Source organism: Petaurus breviceps, unplaced genomic scaffold, assembly GCF_028583685.1.
Source record: "Petaurus breviceps papuanus isolate PSGF00001 unplaced genomic scaffold, PetGlider_PUasm1.0 98, whole genome shotgun sequence".
NCBI classification, from domain to species: Eukaryota; Metazoa; Chordata; class Mammalia; order Diprotodontia; family Petauridae; genus Petaurus; species Petaurus breviceps.
In genome coordinates, this window is record NW_027187460.1 from 62,474,808 (window position 1) to 62,492,285 (window position 17,478).

Genomic DNA, 17,478 nt, shown 5'->3' on the forward strand with positions numbered 1-17,478 from the left:
TTACAGAGAGAGTCTGGGGATGAGATGAAGACCATGAGCCAAGAACTGAATTGACTGACTAGAGGGACGTGGAAACTGGCAGATGACTGCAACAAGGATATGAACAGGTCAAAGATGAAATGGATTTTCTTTCTTTCTTTGCTGTTTTTGGAGGGGGAGGGCAGGGCAATTGGGGTTGACTTGCCCAAGGTCACATGGCTAGTAAGTGTGTTAAGTGTCTGAGGCTGGATTTGAACTCAGGTCCTCCTGACTCCACGGCCGGTGCTCTATTCACTGCTCCACCTAGCTGCCCCTGAAATGGATTTCAAATAGAAAAAGGTGCTTGCTTAAAAATTAAGGCAGGGATTTTTGAAGATCATTTGCTTAGTTCCTTTCATTCACTTGTGGAATTTCAAAAGATATTTTAGAAACAGGAAAATAACATTCACAATCTGGGGTTTGCCACTTACTATCAGTATGACTGAGTAAGTTCCTTAATCTCTCTGAATAGGTTTCCTCATTGAAAATGCAGGTGATATCTGCACTTACCTCATACAGCCTATAGATGACAAAACCCTCTATAACTGTGGAATTTAGTTAGCTCAATTTATTTAAAGCTGAATTTTTAAAAATTAGTAGGAATTACCATGATTAGGTTTTTAGGCTGAAGAATTTTGAAAATAGTTCTGAAAAAAATGAAAAAAGTTCTGAGCTTCCTTTTATAAATTTGAAACTTTGTCCCATTTTTCTGCATAGGAAACTATTTCATAGGCATTCTTCATGAAGAAATTTCTGCAATGATTTTCATGATTGTGAGATACTAAGGTACATTACCACCAAAGATTAAATTATTTCCAGCAGCATAAGTACATTTTATTATCATTATTTGAAAGTTTAAAAGTCCATAAATACCAAAAGGTAACTGAATTAGCCAAAATATTTAATTCACCTGGAAACCTTACTCTTCTGCTGTGCTTGACAGAAAGGTACTTGATAGATGTTGGTTGAACTGAATAATAAGAAATCTTACTGTAGAAAACATGCAGAATAATCTGATTAGGGTAAGATAGCATAGGAAAGAATTCAAGTTCCAAACCACTGTCAAAAGGATCACATTCTTTGAGGAATAGACAATAACATAACAAGTCTTTCAAGAAGGAGCAGGTCAAAGCTTCATACCTCTAATATGCATCAAATGGAAAGGAGATACTCAGATAAATCCTTTTGTTTTTATGCATGCCACAGTCCTGTGTGGGCTCCCTATCAACTTCTAAAATCTGGGTGTGACCAAACAAATTGCAAAATCTGCACTAGGACTAAAAGAAATTAGGATACAGAGCAGCCGAATTCAAATGGATTGTTCAGGCAGCACATCAGCAAATGCAAACTACAAAATAAAAAGACAACCAGAAAAAAAAGGGTCTTGGGTGCTTTTAAAAATTGTTTTTATATTTTAAAGTTGTAGCCTTAATCCAATTCACCATTTCATATGAAATACAGTTTTCTAACCCTGAAAGCAGTAGATATAACTGGCAGTCACTAAAGAAGATAGATTCTTTGGTATGATTTATATGCACTTTTCTCTTTCTTTCATTGCACAGCTCTCTGATTATAGTATCACAAATAATTTCTTCTAAGTTACTAAATAAAGAAAATAGCAAATTAATCAAAACTTAAATGACTGTGCTTCCATTTTAATAAATGAGTTCTATGAATAACTCAATAATTTACTGTTTTACTTTATATTTCAAAGGAATAGATTTCTTTTTTAAAAGCTAGAGGTAGAATGCTTCTTATCATATATTTTCAATTTATGCAATTCTCAAGTAAAAAACTACAATTGGGAACAGTGTCTAGGTTAAGAGTTAAAAAGTCAATCAAATATTTTTTCTATGAACTTTTTTGCTATCATTCCAGTTTTTAAAATAATACTAGAAGATACATATGTGGACCTAATGACAACCTTTCCTTTTTTTTTTTGGAGGGCAATTGGGATTAAGTGACTTGCCCAAGGTCACACGGCTAGTATTTGTGTTAAGTATCTGAGGCCAGGTTTAAACTCAGGTCCTCCTGACTCCAGGGCCGGGCTCTATTCACTGAGCCACCTAGCCACCCATGACAACCTTTTCGAAGACAACCAAAGCATATTTGAATGTAACTCTATCATGGATAGTCCTTCTCCACAGTGTGGAAGGTGACCCTGGCATCACAAGGATTATGCCAAAGGAGTGAAGTCTCCAGCACATTCTACCAAACTGGGACAGTTTCAGTACAAAATGACAATGTATGGGTTCCACTGTGTACTTTCCAAAGACCAACTAAACTACATTTGGAGAGAGAGGTTCATCATTTGAAGTCTGGCCACCAGGTAATGGATTTTTCAGTCAATCAGACAGGCTCAGTTGAAGAGGGGTTACAGTCTGCATTTGTTTCAGGATGGCTCACAAGTACAGAAACATTGCTTTTTTGAAATTCACTACTTATTGCCATCTATCCTAGTTAGACAAGTGAAAAAAGAACTTACCCCCCACCCCCCCCCCAAAAAAAAGATGGAGGAAATGGGACAGGAGACAGATAATGCAGTACTAAGAATCTTATGTCCTGAATAAATTGAATTCAGTGTCTTTTAAGAAGTCTTCCCTGCACCAGTTACACTAGTGAGAGAACTGGCTTCCCAGGTTATATGAAATACCATTCCTTTAATCCTATGAGAGAAACTTTCAGTATTAATAAGGCCCAAAGTCTTTACTTTCAAAATTACAACGAGGAAGTAAATGTGGTCAGATTTACAAACAAAAAGAAAAGGGGAACTTTAAGTGAACAGTAGTAAAATCTGGTTGAAAAATATGCAAACATTTGGTTGAGACAATTCAAAGGAAAGAGTTAAGACCAGGTGGTTTTTGCAAAATGACTCATTTCTGTTTTCATAAGCACATAGCACCCTGCTTTTTAAGGTCTCTAAGTAAAACTACAGAACTTCTTAATAATATTAATATTTTAATTAAGACTGATTACTGTCAGATATAAATAAAAAACTATTACTATGACAGTTGAAATTACTGTGTGTGGCAAACACCATTGGGAAAAAAGTCATGTGCAATGGTAGACAACAGACCTTTGGGAAAGGCAAATTATTGCTTCCCATAATTACTTTGAGAAATAGTAAAGGATCATTCTTTCATAAGCCTGAAAAGCCTGATTATCTAGAAATCACATTTCATCTTATGCTAAATATGGGTCATTTATTTCATAACCACATACCTCCCCATAGTACTGAAGTACAAGATGTCCTCAAAGCATTAGTGCTGATTTAAGCGTAAGCTGCACTAAGACTTTTGGGACACCCAGCATTTCTTTAACTGCATCCACTTCATCATCGTATTAGCAGTATAAAAATAGGTTTTGTGCAAGAAATGAAGACAACACAGTAGTCAGATTTTCATGGAATTAAATTTTAAAAATCAACTAAGTAAATATATTTCTATTACATTTTAAAAAGTTCCATTTTCAGAGTAGAAGAGAATGCAAATTTAGCTCAACTGTTTTACCAAAGGAATGACTAAAAGGAAGATGGAAACTGTAAAAGGTGAATGTGCTTAAATACGCTCAAAACGAATCAATATTGAGTCAACTCATTAAATAAAAAGATGTTAAGACAATATATACAGTTAGAAGGTGAGCAGCAGATTGTAGGAATGTGTGCATACACAATCGTTTGCAAATCTTCATTAGTGCAGACAAAGAGGGCGCCTTTCAAAGCCCAGCTTTATCCATCCAGTCTATAGCCCCAGCCCACAACTATTCCCAGGACCTGCTCATGGATGGAGAAATTCAGGGGGAAAATTAAATCTTGGCTTAGAGCTCATAATGCTTTTTCAAGTTCTGCATGTCCTCTGAAGAAAACGCATGGTTGGATTTGTCTGAAAGGGCCTCCAACAGCTGTTCAGTCTGTTCTTTTTGTCCTTTGCTAAGCAGTGTCAACATCATCTGAAAGATAAAGACATTTACCCGATAACAACAGCACAGTCAGCTAGCATTTTAAAGATCAAAGCAATATCAATCCTGGAATAGGAACCTTCTCTTTCTAAAACACATCAATTTGCATAAAGAGTAAGGCATTTGGCAGTAGCTTACCATAAATCTTTCTGCTTTACTCAGATGTAAAAGATGCTGATAGACCAATGTGGGATCACTGTGAAGAAGGTGATTCTTTAGAGACTGGATGAGGAGGAGGAAAGTGTCCCCCTCCAGCTTGTTACTCAGCAATGCTGGCAAATCTTTTGGGTCTGTGATGGCTAAGAGCTTTGCACAGGCTTCTTCGTCCTTCCTCATGTTTATGGCATTTAAAATTTGCCCAAATTCATAGGCATTGGCAGGTTTTGAGATGTGGAGTTTTTCTAAACTCGTTGCTGGAGCTTTCTCCAAATTGTGGCAGGTAACTGAGACATTCTCGGGAGAACCACCTTCGGGCTGTTCCTCACTGCTCTCCATTACCTTCATGACGGAAAAAATTTAATTTTGACACTGAGTAACACGATACGTTAACAGACACATGTCTTAGCTCAACTGGTGTTTCCCAAACTAGTGTTTAAATTAAATATACTTTACAGAAACATGAATTTACAAAAATAAAAAATCAAACCGACATATTTCAGCAGTAGAAGGACCTTAGAGAGACTAGTTGAAGCTATTAGTTTTGCAGCCCTTTGGCTAAAGTCCCACAGGCAGGCAGCAGTAGAGCTGGGATGGACTAGAACTTGGTTCTCAAAACTCCCCGTCTACAACTATGTCTATTGCTCCTGATCCTTCAAATAATAAGCTCCCTTCTTAGAGCATTTAAAATATTATCCAGTCTATTAAAGTTGACTTTTATAATACTTTAGGAACACAACTAAATTAATGACAAGCAGGACAACTGCTTCTTTTGCTTTATTGCTCTAGATGTGACAGGTAAGATCTGATAGAGGGATGGTGTGTGTGCAGATAGATAGATAGATATGAATATAAAATATGTATGTATATATCTCTATATATGTATATATACATACACACATATATATGCATAGATAGATGCTATTGAAATACTTTAGAGAATAGTAATCACAGACAAGAAATTCTCAACCTTCCTTTTCCTAGAAAATAAATCACAAGACTAATTTGATGATTTTCAGAGGCATTCCCTTGGTTAATTCATTCAGGAGATAGTTATTAGGTACCTAGGGGCTATCTCTAGTTGTTCTGATCTATATCTAGTCACTGGACCCAGATGGCTCCAAGGAGAAAGTGAGGCCAGTGACTGCACAGCCCTCCCTCACTTAAATCCAATTCACTTGCAAGTCATGGCATCACCTCCTTAATGTCACAGTCCTCTTCAAGAATGAAGGATATGAAGTCACGTATTAGATACTGGGGTGAAGAGGGCATGAAAGAGAATAATGTGAGAAAGGCTCTGCAAAGGTCGGGGGTGCCACATTGTGGAGGACCTGGAACAAGAGAGGCACAGGTAGGAAGTAAAGGCCGGAAGCTGTGTTGGAGGCACCCAAAGCAGGTTTCTAAGTGGCTGGTGGGAAGGGGCTGTGGGGAAGGAAGTGGGGGACACTGAGGGAGCCTCCTCCCCAGCCTGTCCTCACTTCTATAAAGACCACTGTTCCTGTCACATACTTCACTAAGGACAAATCAAGACTATAAAGGATTAAGCTGCAGTAATAGAATTTTAGGTTAGCTGAAGGAGAGAAGGTTGGTCTCGTTCTGTGATAGCCCCAGAACTTCAGGTGTTGGGATATAGGTCTGAGGAGTTGAGTTAAGCTTCAAAGAGGTCTCAGCTGGCCTAAGTTTATCCCAAGTCTGCTTCCAGGGCCATCAGGAGGACGATGTGAATCAGTTCAGGCTAGGGTTTCCAAGCTCAGCCTGGGAAGAAACCATCACCTTCCCTCTCCCCCACCCCAAATGACACTTTATAATCCCAAAATTACTTTTATAATTATAATACCTCTTCAATTTTTATTTTCCTTCTTTCCTTTTCTTGACTGTGTAGTAGTGTGTCATCCTTGTTATTAAGAAATACGGTTATCTCTTTAAGCTCTTTCTTTGCTTCAGAAATATTTGGGTCTATTAGGAGAACTTTGTTGAGATCATTAAAACTTTCCTGGTAATTCTGAAATTCAAAGTGGGGGAGGGAGGGAAGGGAGAAGAAATGATTCTTATAAATCATGTAGAAACTGGCATGGGTTAGGAAACTGCGTGTAATATTCAATTTTATATACTTAAGTAGGAGATTCAGAGGCCTGCCCTCATCCCAGCTCCCAAGGCCGTAAACATTCCACTTCAAAAGACTCATAAATTAAGGTGTATGGGGCCAAAGTATTATATAGTATAACCTGGTAGTGAATTAAGTGTGTTTATAATACAAACAGATTTGCTTCATAAAATCTCCCAGAGATCAAATAAAGATGTATAAAAGTCATGTCATTATTTGCAGGCAATTTCATAGAAATATGCTTTTTTAAAAAGTGTGATACAGATGCAAGGCATTTTCATATGGTTCTTTCACAGTCTGTATTTTTTTATATGCATACCCCTATATATGTGTATATATTTGTGTGTATATATGAATCTATATGCATTTTTCTGGTTTGACTTCTTAAATTCTATCTGGTGCTTAATTTACAGGCTATAATGTAACAATACTGCCTGAGCTACATGAATTTAACTTGAGTAACTTCAAAGTAAGCATCTTTTTAGAATTCAAATTCACTTCTCTTAATGGACATAAATATGTAAATGTATATTTTAAGATCTTTTAAAATGATATCGTTTTCAGTAATTACATTTGTAAAACATGTAGACACAGTGTTATTATAGTTTAAAGCTTAAGACTTTTCGAACTTTGTAGATATAAAACCTAAAACAGCAATAATTATTTTGTAATAAGTCATTGTTTGGGTGCTTTTTTATCTTGCTAAAAAAAAAAAGGCAGACATTCATGTACCCCCTGCTTCTGAGGAACTGTCCCATATGCTCTTGGACCAGGAAAAATTACTAAGTATACTAGATGAGACAGGGCAGTCCATTTGGGAAATTAAATATTGAACTGCTGTCAAGGTGGTAAATCACCTACCACTAAATCTCAACACCAAAGTTAAAGGTCACCTAAGACATTTACACATTTATGTCCATTATGAGAAAGTAAATTTGAATTCTAAAAAGATGCTGACTTTGAAGTTCTTGAAGTTAAATTCATGTAGCCCAGACACTATTGTTACACTCTAGCCCATAAATTAAGCAGATAGAATATAAGAAGTCAAACCAGAAAAATACATTATGGTCACATAGCTCAAAAAATTAAGAAAAGTCTAACAAGACAATTTATAGTCATTCATCCTAAGAGAGTACAGATTTCTGTTCTTTGAGTACCCTCAAGCAATGGCCTTCCCTAGGGAAACCAAACATGCAATTTGGTTTATCTTCAAGCTAACTTCAACAAAAGTTAAATGACTCCTTTTATTTTTATTTTTTGCTTTTTGGAGGGCAATTGGGGTTAAGTGACTTGCCCAAGGTCACGCGACTAGTTTTTGTGTTAAGTGTCTGAGGCTGGATTTGAACTCAGGTCCTTCTGACTCCTGGGCCGATGCTCTATTCACTAAGCCACTTAGCCTCCCCCTAAGTGACTTTTACAAAACTCCCCACACTGGTAAATCTTCACTTAGCATTTAAAATTACTACAGATGTTATTTTTTGTCCATATCATATCTGTGATTTTTTTCAGTCCTGGGAGTGGTAGCTGTGGAAACGGGCTCCATGGATATGCAGATATAGGCATCAACTCAACAGTAACTTAGAATCTAAGAGAATCGCTTTGGGGCAATGTGTCAGTCACAGAGCTAGTATGTGTCAGGAGCAAAACGCAAACCCAGAAGCCATCTCTCCATCCACTAAACCATGCTGCCTCTTATTAATGTGAATAATATGTTTAAAAGGTATCTCGTACCTGAACATTCATCCATGTTAGTAAGGAGGTGTTTTTCTGATGGTGACAAAGTATGGGGTTAAAGGTTGGAGCAGAAACAAAAGTAGAGATTATTTACTTTTCCCATTGTTCACTGGTAATCATACCCGCTCCTAACTCTTTTTTTGACTGCCTTTAAGAAGTATACCAAATCTGAGCTTTGGGGAGAGCCCAACCTAATATAAGCCGTAGTTGCAAATTCCCATCTTGGGTAGTTAACTCTATTATTATAACCCACCCAAGCAGATTTTGACTATTGTGCTTACCAAAACCTATACTTGATTCTCACACTGAAAGCAAAAACTTAGTTCTACCTTCCCTGTTATCTTGGAGTCTCTAAATTCAGATTATTATTCTGCCCTGGACACAAACAAGAGTTGAGAGCTTGACCCAAAGTCAGATTTTTACCTACACAAATCAGTGGCCATGGCCATAGTGAAGGATTCTTAAAGGAGGGCGACTGGAAATTTTTATAAGGAAACAAGTAGGAAATTGAAGTTTTAACTGAAAACTAAACCAGGCCTCATGCACATATTTGTTCCAAATAGTTCTACTATGCTAAATGCTTTAAAATAAGCAAATACATATTATAGTGATTAGTATTCAGAAAACAAAGAGCAGAAAGGTCACTCAGACCTTCAGGTAGAAATTTGTTTAAAAAAAAAAAAGAGGCAAGAGTTGGGACACTGAGAGCAAAACTCCATTAAACGCAAACAAGTTGTCACAGTTTCATAGAATTCATATAATTTCTGCAAATGTAATCTCTGAGAACACTGTCAATTTAAATAATCTTGAAATAAAACTATTATCAAGACTGAAATCTTTTGATATGTTCCTAGTTTTTGTTTGTTATATAACAGTTTTCTATTTTTAGGTAGATATATTTTAATATCACAACTTCCACACAGAGTGAATGCAAAGGAAAAAAGTGTAAAATAAAACAAAAATCCATCTTTCTTTTAAGCTAACTGTTGCTTTATGATGGGCTATAAACTTGTCACCTCACCTTTCCAGCATCAAATAGAAACATATGCCCAACTATGTTGGTCATTCCACTTAAAGCCTTAGATGTGCTCAAGTTACTCTCTCTACCAAAGAGAGATGTTTTCCAATCTCTTCTTTCTCTTCTTTGATCTTTCTCTGTGTGTCTCTGTCTCTGTCTCTTTTAATTTCATGTCATACTAGTGGCACCTATGGACGTTACTTAGTAATGGTGGTGGTCCTCAGTAACAGTTTGCTGATTCTTGTTAGCTGTGTTTACTTTAAGTATGATAGGAATTAATTCAGAATAAACTAAAATCTATGTATAAAATCATAGGATATTCGAGTTAGAAGGCACTGATCATTAAATCCAAATCTGTCATTTTATAGATTAAGCACAGAGATGTCAAACTGCCTAGTTCAAGGTCCCAAAGCTAGTTAATATGGAGGCAGAAGTAGACTCAAAGTCTCTGGATTTATAATTCATAGTAAACTGCAATAGATTCTTTTCAGCTCTAGGATTAAATATAAATTCCTATGTTTGGTAATCAGAGCTCTTTATGATTTGGCTGAAACTGACCCTGCCAACCGGATTATACATTAGTGCCCTCCATGAACTCTATGGACAGTCAAACTGGCTTTCTTCTGTCCCTTCTACATGACTTTCCATTTCTGTCCCCATATCTTTGCCTCATGCCTCAAATGTCAGCCCTCCTTACTTCCAAATCTCAGAGGCCTTAGCTGCCTTGATTCAAGGCTCTAAGCTTTTCCTGATTCTCCATGCTGCTGGTACTTTCTCTGCTGTCAAATTACTTTACATTTATTTTGTACATATATTTTTGCGTACCTACATATGTACATATTTATCTCCTAAACAGAATATCTATCTCCTTCCTCCATCCCTTTTTCTTTTATACCCCGAGTTCATAGTATAGAGCAGACACTTAATAAAATGCTTGTTGGCCAACTGATAATTTAATTCTTTTTTTCCTCCATTAGAAACTATGTTATTTCATCTTTCCATGCTTTTGTTAATGAAAGACACTTGATTTATTTTGAAATAATTCTGTTTGGACATGCATGGGATCATAAGTTTGGACTTAGAAGGGACTTCAGATGTCATCTCATCTGACTTTCACATGTTACAGAAGAATGAAGCTGAGGGAAATTCAACAACTTTCCAAAGATCACAGTGATAGCAGCAGAGAGCAGGGTGAGGGTCCTAACCAGGTCCTCTGACTCTCTCCGCCATGCCACAAAATATATCCTATATATATATTTTGATATATTAGATATATATCTATCTATCTCCTTTCCCCTTTTTCTTACCTTTAGTCCTTTGTGAGCAAGACCTCTCCTATAGAAAGCTTTAACATTAGCCTCTTCTATCTCAAGAGCTTGGTCACAGTCCTGTTTTGCCTCTTCAAACTGGCATAGCTTCAAGTAACAAAGAGCCCTAGTATAATAAGGTAGGGAACATAGCATCACAGAAGGCAGTGACTCTCAAATATCTTCATACTTCACAACCATGAATGCTAAACAGAAGCCAGAAGTCAGGGACCTGAGGCTTCTGTGTGGGAGCTGCTGGTACGTTATTAGAAACTTGACTTTTTCATAGTCATTGAAGAATGAGACCTAGTGGTTCTTCAATGGATGAAAAAGGAAACACAAACACAGTGAACGGCTATCATCTGAAGAACTGATCTGAAAAGGCTTGGGGAAGTAAAACCAATTCTCCCCATCACTCCATGACAATTTTAACTGTCATGACTACCTTGCTTTTTAGAAACTCAACAATTACGCTCTGTCTCATTTAGGACACTCATCTAGAGTGAACAGAACTAGAGAGGTGTGAAAGGAGGCCATAGAAGAACTACTAACAGGAGCAGTAATGATTTTTGTGAGCCTGCTAACAACCCCCAGAAGCTTTGTGACTCCCAAAGGAGAAACACTGAGTTAGACCAATTTATATTATTAAACAGAGGCAGCTCTAGTGCAGCCGATAGAGTGCCAGGCCTAGCATCAGGAATAACTGAGTTAAAATCTGGCTTCACATACTTATTAGCTGTGTGACCCTGAACAAGTCACTGAACCCAGTTTGACTCAGTTTCCTCATCTGTAAAATGAGCTAGAGAAGGAAATAGCAAACCACTCCAGTATCTTTGCCAAAAAACCCCCAAATGTGGTCAGGAAGAGTTGGACAAGAATGAAACAACTGAACTTGTTATTAAACCCAGAGTCACAAAAAACAATAATGGCAACTTCTTCTACAGGGATCTGTTGTCAGCACTAACCCAGTAAAAAAATCCCATTAGACGTTATAGGTCAGACCCAAATTTACCTGTTTGTATATATGACGCATTCACTGTGATTTATCTCCAAACATTCGCTATATTTGTCAATAGCTTCTTTATATTTCCCTTTCTTCACAAATTTATTTCCTTCTTCCTTAAGGGCTGCAAACATGTCTTCACGTCTTTCACCTATGTGGGAGGAAAAAGGGAATCTTTTCATACAGGTAGCTCTAAGATCCTAGCATTTACAAACCTAGTTCAGGTTAACCCAAATGCTGTTTCTCTCTTCATGTGAATGTCAATGCTACACGGGAAAAAAATACTAGCTATGGTAAAGTACAGTAATTGTGCAGTGAAGACTCCCATGAATTCTTAATATTAAGTCCAGGGTGGACTTTAAAATTCATTTGGTGTGTTTGTACAACTTACTTTTTTTTCACCGAGCATTTAGGGCAGCTTAAGTCACCACAGGGTGACAGAGGCAAAGAGAACATTAAGAGGTCTGGGAAAGGTCAGTACTACACCAGACATGATTGTTAACACAAACACCCCAAGGTCATAGCAACTGTTTCGACCATGCTCTGTAACATTTCCCCACACTACCTGGTGTAGCGTCAAGAGGATGCTCAAATGCAGGCCTTAACCAAGTTTTTGAGGACTTGGAAACTTTAATAAGTTTAATTTTAAATGTCATTCACAGATTGTCTATTTCACCTACAACCTGAACTACTAAAGTTTAGGCCAATTACATTGCCTTTCATGCACAATGTACAAAGGCTTTTTTTTCAGAAACTGTCACAAAATTTTACAATAGTAGCTAAAAATAAAATAGTAATTTGCTTCCTGGAGCCAAAGAACTGAAGGTCATAACTACTGCAAGAAGAACATTCACTACTCATTACCAGAAAGATTAAAAACATTCACTACTCATTACCAAAAATATTTTAAAAAATCCTATCTATCATACCTACAATCTAAATGATTAAAATGTAAAAGGTTTAAAAATGAGAATTCATCAAGACCCTACAAACTTGTAATATGCTAAAGAAAACTAGATTTTAAAAAAGAACAACCATAATTTAAACTTTCTACTATATGTTTGGCATAGCTACTAGAAAAGAAGGGCAGAATAGTGTGATAGGCAGAAAGCTGGCCTTGGTGCCAGGAAGATGTCTTCTGACACATACATGCTGTGTGACCCTCGACAGGTCACTTTAAACCTCAGTGCTCTAGTTTGCTCTGTAAGAGAATAAGTTACAGAAAAGGTGGGGATCTGCACAGGTAGAGTTTCTTTAGCAAGGAGTTCTCTTCACCAATGATATCATGGGTTCAGTCCCTATCCTTCTAGAAATAGTGGTTCAGATATTTTTGATACAGGCATCCATTTCTTTTTCCCCCAGAACAAAACGGCCCTGGATTCAATGCATTTCAAAATGCTCTTCAAGGAACACACTTCACACCCTCACGTTTTACTGAGACTATTCATTGAGCACTAGGTCTTTCTCTTTCTAGTTCTCCCTCTCTCTCTTTCCTCCCTCCCTTTAATTTCCCTTCTCTCCCTCTCTCCTCATCTCAGATCTCACTTTATCTACTGGCTCCTTTTTCTACTAGGCCCAGGAGTCTTCCAAACAAAAAAAAAAATATCATTCACTAGAAATTGCCATCATCTCAAACTTCTTTTCAGAGTCAAACTCCTAGGGAAAATCACCTATATACTCACTTTTAAAGCCCTAGCAATCCAGTTTCCAATTCTGCCACTTGAATGAAACTCTGCTTTCCAAGGTTGTTAATGAGCTTTTGAGTAACGTATCCAGTGGCCTTTTATTAGTGCCGACCCTCCTTGACATCTCTGTCACACCTGACACTGCTGACCCCTCCCTCTGTCTAGACACTCTCTCCTGGGATGTTTCTGATGCTACCCTCTCCTGCTTCTCCCTCTGCTTGTCTGACTACTCAATTGTCTGCTGTATCATCTACATTCCATCCCCTATGCACAGGCCTCTTGTGTTGGGCTTTCTTCTTTGGTGATCTCATCAACTCCCACAGGCTTAATGACCTCTGGCAGGGACTTCTATTCTACATATCCATGTTTTCTCTCTCCTGAGCTCCAGTCCAGCATTTCTAACTGTCTGCTGCTTCCTATTGTCACTAGGATAAAATGCAAATGATTCTGCTTGGCAGATAAGACTCTAACCCATATATCCAAACTCATTTCACATTCTGACCAAGTTGGTCAGTTTGCTGTGATCCCTGTACATGGCAGTTCACTTAACCTCTGTTTGCCTCAGTTTCTTCATCTGTAAAATGCAATAGTAATAGCACCTAAGATCAAATATCTGTAAAATATTAGAACGGAGCCTGGCACTCAGTGGGCACCTAGACGTCCTTTGGTCTGTCTTTGATAGGAGCAAATCTTTATCCCTTGACTTTGGAAACAATCAAGAGTCATCTGGAACCAAATTTGGAACATCAAGTTTGATAAGAACAAGCTTTGAGTAAAAAAGAAAAATCTTGGCTATGAAGTAATTAGCCTGATTTTTGTATATCTTGTAACTGTGATTTTTTTTCCAGGATTCTCTACCAAAGATTTGTATTTAGACTGAGGACACAATAATGATAATAATAACAGAACTGAACTCCAATAAGAAAAGTGAGTAATATGGCACTAAGCTGCACTCAATGAGTTCAAGTCACCAGGCCCAGATAAACTACATGCCACCACACAGAAAGCACATGCAGACAGGAGTTTTGAACCACCATGATTTAGTGGTTTAAGGAACCATGGTGGGAAACATAACTGGAGAGAGGAAAATATTGCCTTGATTTCCCAAAAGGGAGGAGGGTTGATACTTCAGACTGCAGATTAAGGAGGGTAATGTTGATTCCTAATAAATCATGGAAAAGATTATTAAAAGGAAGGTTTGTATAGAAAGGGAGAAGGTGATCACAAAGAGCCACCACAGATCTCATGAGTATAAGCTATGCCATGTTACTCATTTATGCTTCTGAAAGGGTTATTAGATTTGAAAATTAGGGGAATGCCACAGACAATAGTATATTTGGATTTCAGCAAGCCATCTGGCAATCTTTCGTGACATATTAGCAATTATTTTAAAAACAGTTCTGAACTTAAACACCCAAAAAGAGCATTTCCACACACAATAAAACACAAAAAGGGAATTCCATATCAAAGCACAAATCCCCATTTCATACTGCTTACTTATTAAAATATATTTGATAAATTCCTCATGTCATTTTCAAAACTGTCCTGCTTATCTTCACACTTCCTTCTGTTCTCTTCTGGGTATTTTAAGAACTGTTATAACTCTTTTCTCCTTCTTTCTATTCTTTGCACTGTGATGTACTTGTCGACGAAGTGGAGTGATTCAGCTCAACAAGCATTTATTTAAGTACCAGACACTGTGCTGGCCTCTAGGGATACAAAGGCCAAAACAAACAAATAAACATGATTAGGCTGAGCCCACAGTAAGGTGGTTTGGAACTCGTTCACTGAAGGAATCCATAAAGTGGTAATTGACAGATCAACCTGAATCTAGAAAACATTGAAATTCTGTCTCTGGTCCTGTCCTCTTCAAGCCTTTAACAGGATATGAAAGCAGAGATGTCAAGCGTATTAAATTCACAAATGACAAAAAGATGGGAGGGATGATACCTAATAGAGTAGATGACAATACTGGGATCCCAAAAGATCAAGAGACTCTGGAACAGCTAATTGGATGCTAACACGATAAAATCCAACCCACCCCTTGGGTGTAATGTTCTACCCTTGAGTTCCAAAAATCAGCTGTACGAAGTCAGGATGAGGGACAGGGGAGACAAAATGGCCATAGAGAAGTAATTCATGCTGAAAAGGCCCCAGGAGATCTAATGGATGGAAAGCCCAATGAGTCAATAACATGATGTGGGAGTCAAAAGTGCTCACATGAACTTGGGCTGTAATAATAGAAGGCAACAACATCAAGGAAGAGAGTAATTCTGCTGTGCTGTGCTCTGGTTAGGAAACACCTGGAGGATTATGTCTAACTCTGGGTGCCAAAATGTGGGAGGGACAATGCCAAGCTCAAGGGCACACACAGGAAGATGACCGGAATGGGGCGGCCAGGTAGCACAGTGGGTAAGAGCACCGGCCCCAGACTCGGGATGACCTGGGATCGAATCTGGGCTCAGACACTTAGCATCCACCCAGAAACACTTGGCCGTGTAACCTTGAGCAAGTTACTTAACCCCAATTGCTTAAGGGAGGCCAGGTGGCTCAGCAAGTAAGAGCATCGGCTCCAGTGTCGGGATGACCTAGGTTCAAATCCGGGTTCAGATACTTAGCACCACACCCAGAAATAACTGGCCGTGTAACCTTGAGCAAGTTACTTAACCCCGATTGCTTTAAAAAAAAAAAAAAAGATGACCAGAATGGTGAAGGGACTCAAAACTCTGCCACCACATAGGGATCAGGAAATTGGCCCTGAATGCAATACCAAAATGGGCTGCTAGGTGGCAGAGGAGATGAAGCACTGGACTCAGGTCAGGGAGGTCTCAGGACTGAATCTCACCTGAGATACCTGTTAGCTGAGTGACTCCAAGCAGGCCTTCAACATCTTTCATGCCCATTTTCCAAACGGGTGTTGTGTATGTCAAATGATGTAACAGATATAAAGTGCTTTGCATACCTAAAAACACCTTACACAAGCTAGTTACTATTTTTATGAATCCCAACAATGTTTCGCCCGACATCATACTCGTTGTTCAGCCTCCTAAGGCGACTGAAGGATGATAATTAAATGATCATACAAATATAAATACTATGATAAGCATATTTCAAAAATACCCTTTCAATCCTCTGATTGCCCCTCATAAAAGGGCTGATTTTGGATTTATGTAACACCAGGCATACAGCAAAGGACAGTATTTCAATGAAATGTGTTGTTTTGGCTTGCACCTAGGGATGGGCGAGGTCCTAAAATGACACATAACTTGCATACCTGTGACATCTGATTTCTGACAGTGCCCGGACTCGGTGGTTCCGTTCTGTGTTGGCTGTGCTGCAGGGCTTCCTCCATCTAATCTACGTAACTGAACTGAAAAGGGAACAGTTGGAATTGGTGGGAGTTTTTCCCTCCAAGTTGGGCCATCTTGATCTATTAAAGTTCTTGTTATTCTAAAAGAAAAAAGAAAAAAAAGTTGTTTTCCCTGAGCATATATAATTTTCTTCTTTAATATTACATAAGACTTTACCCCACAGTAAAATTGACAAATGTTTTGTAACTTATGATGCCACCTGATATGTTCCTTTGGGCAAAACACATAAACTATTATGTTTAAGTGTCTATTTTCAGTTGCTGTTGCCATCTAAGTACACAACAGACAAAAGAGATTTCATAAACACAAAATGCTGCAGTGAATACTAAACTATTAAGTAAAATTAATATAATTTTTATTAAAATAAAAATATTTTCTCACTGACACATACTGATTTGGCCACAGGTACATTTAAAAGGGTTTTTTTTTTTTTGCTTTTTTGGAGGGCAGTTGAGGTTAAGTGACTTGCCCAAGGTCACACAGCTAGTAAGTGTTAAGTGTCTGAGGCCGGATTTGAACTCTGACTTCAGTGTTGGTGCTCTACTCACTGAACCACCTAGCAGCCCCAAAAGCTCATTTTTTAAGAGGTGAATTGTAAGACTGGTATTTAGTAGGCCTGGAGGAAGGTTTCCTTCAACATTTAATTATTATATAAATTAGCCAAGTTTTATTCTTAAAAATAACTAATTCAATGCCAACAGCTTTAGAGCCTAATTGTATAGTGAGTGGTTTAAATCAATAAAACTGTGATGAGAGATAAATGTTAAATAATATCCACTTCCTCTTAAAACAGTTTGATAAAGATATTCTTACATTGTATTTTTAATCTCCAAAATTATTTCAGCTCTATTATTTATATTCATTTACAAGGCACACAAAATAGAGAATGATATATTCCCATAGCACACTTTCCATTTGACATTTACTAGTGACTATAAGAAAAATACTAACATACTTTAAAAAATTCACATATAGTTTTAAAAATCATCATCTTTGGGCTTCTTTCAAATAAATTGGAAGATCTCCCAATTAAGATTACAAAACAAAATGGTACTGTCTTAGAATAATCCATTTCTAACCATATTTTAGTAACAATAGTTGCTGTCCACCTGACATTAATGTGAT

The 17,478-nt window shown here is 37.6% G+C and overlaps 1 protein-coding gene across 1 annotated transcript in view; it reads right to left on the minus strand.

The window, feature by feature from the left end:
• Positions 1 to 2,705: 2,705 nt before the first annotated feature.
• The window catches only part of SPAG1 (sperm associated antigen 1), a 74,618-nt gene continuing 59,845 nt past the window's right edge, over positions 2,706 to 17,478 (minus strand). Inside the window, exons 15-20 of the mRNA XM_069080988.1 lie at positions 16,257 to 16,432; positions 11,307 to 11,448; positions 10,295 to 10,421; positions 5,969 to 6,133; positions 4,114 to 4,473; positions 2,706 to 3,966 (exon numbers count right to left, since the gene is read on the minus strand). Coding sequence (XP_068937089.1) covers positions 3,835 to 3,966; positions 4,114 to 4,473; positions 5,969 to 6,133; positions 10,295 to 10,421; positions 11,307 to 11,448; positions 16,257 to 16,432 — 1,102 coding nt within the window. The 3' untranslated portion in view covers positions 2,706 to 3,834. The remainder of the gene's footprint in view (positions 3,967 to 4,113; positions 4,474 to 5,968; positions 6,134 to 10,294; positions 10,422 to 11,306; positions 11,449 to 16,256; positions 16,433 to 17,478) is intronic.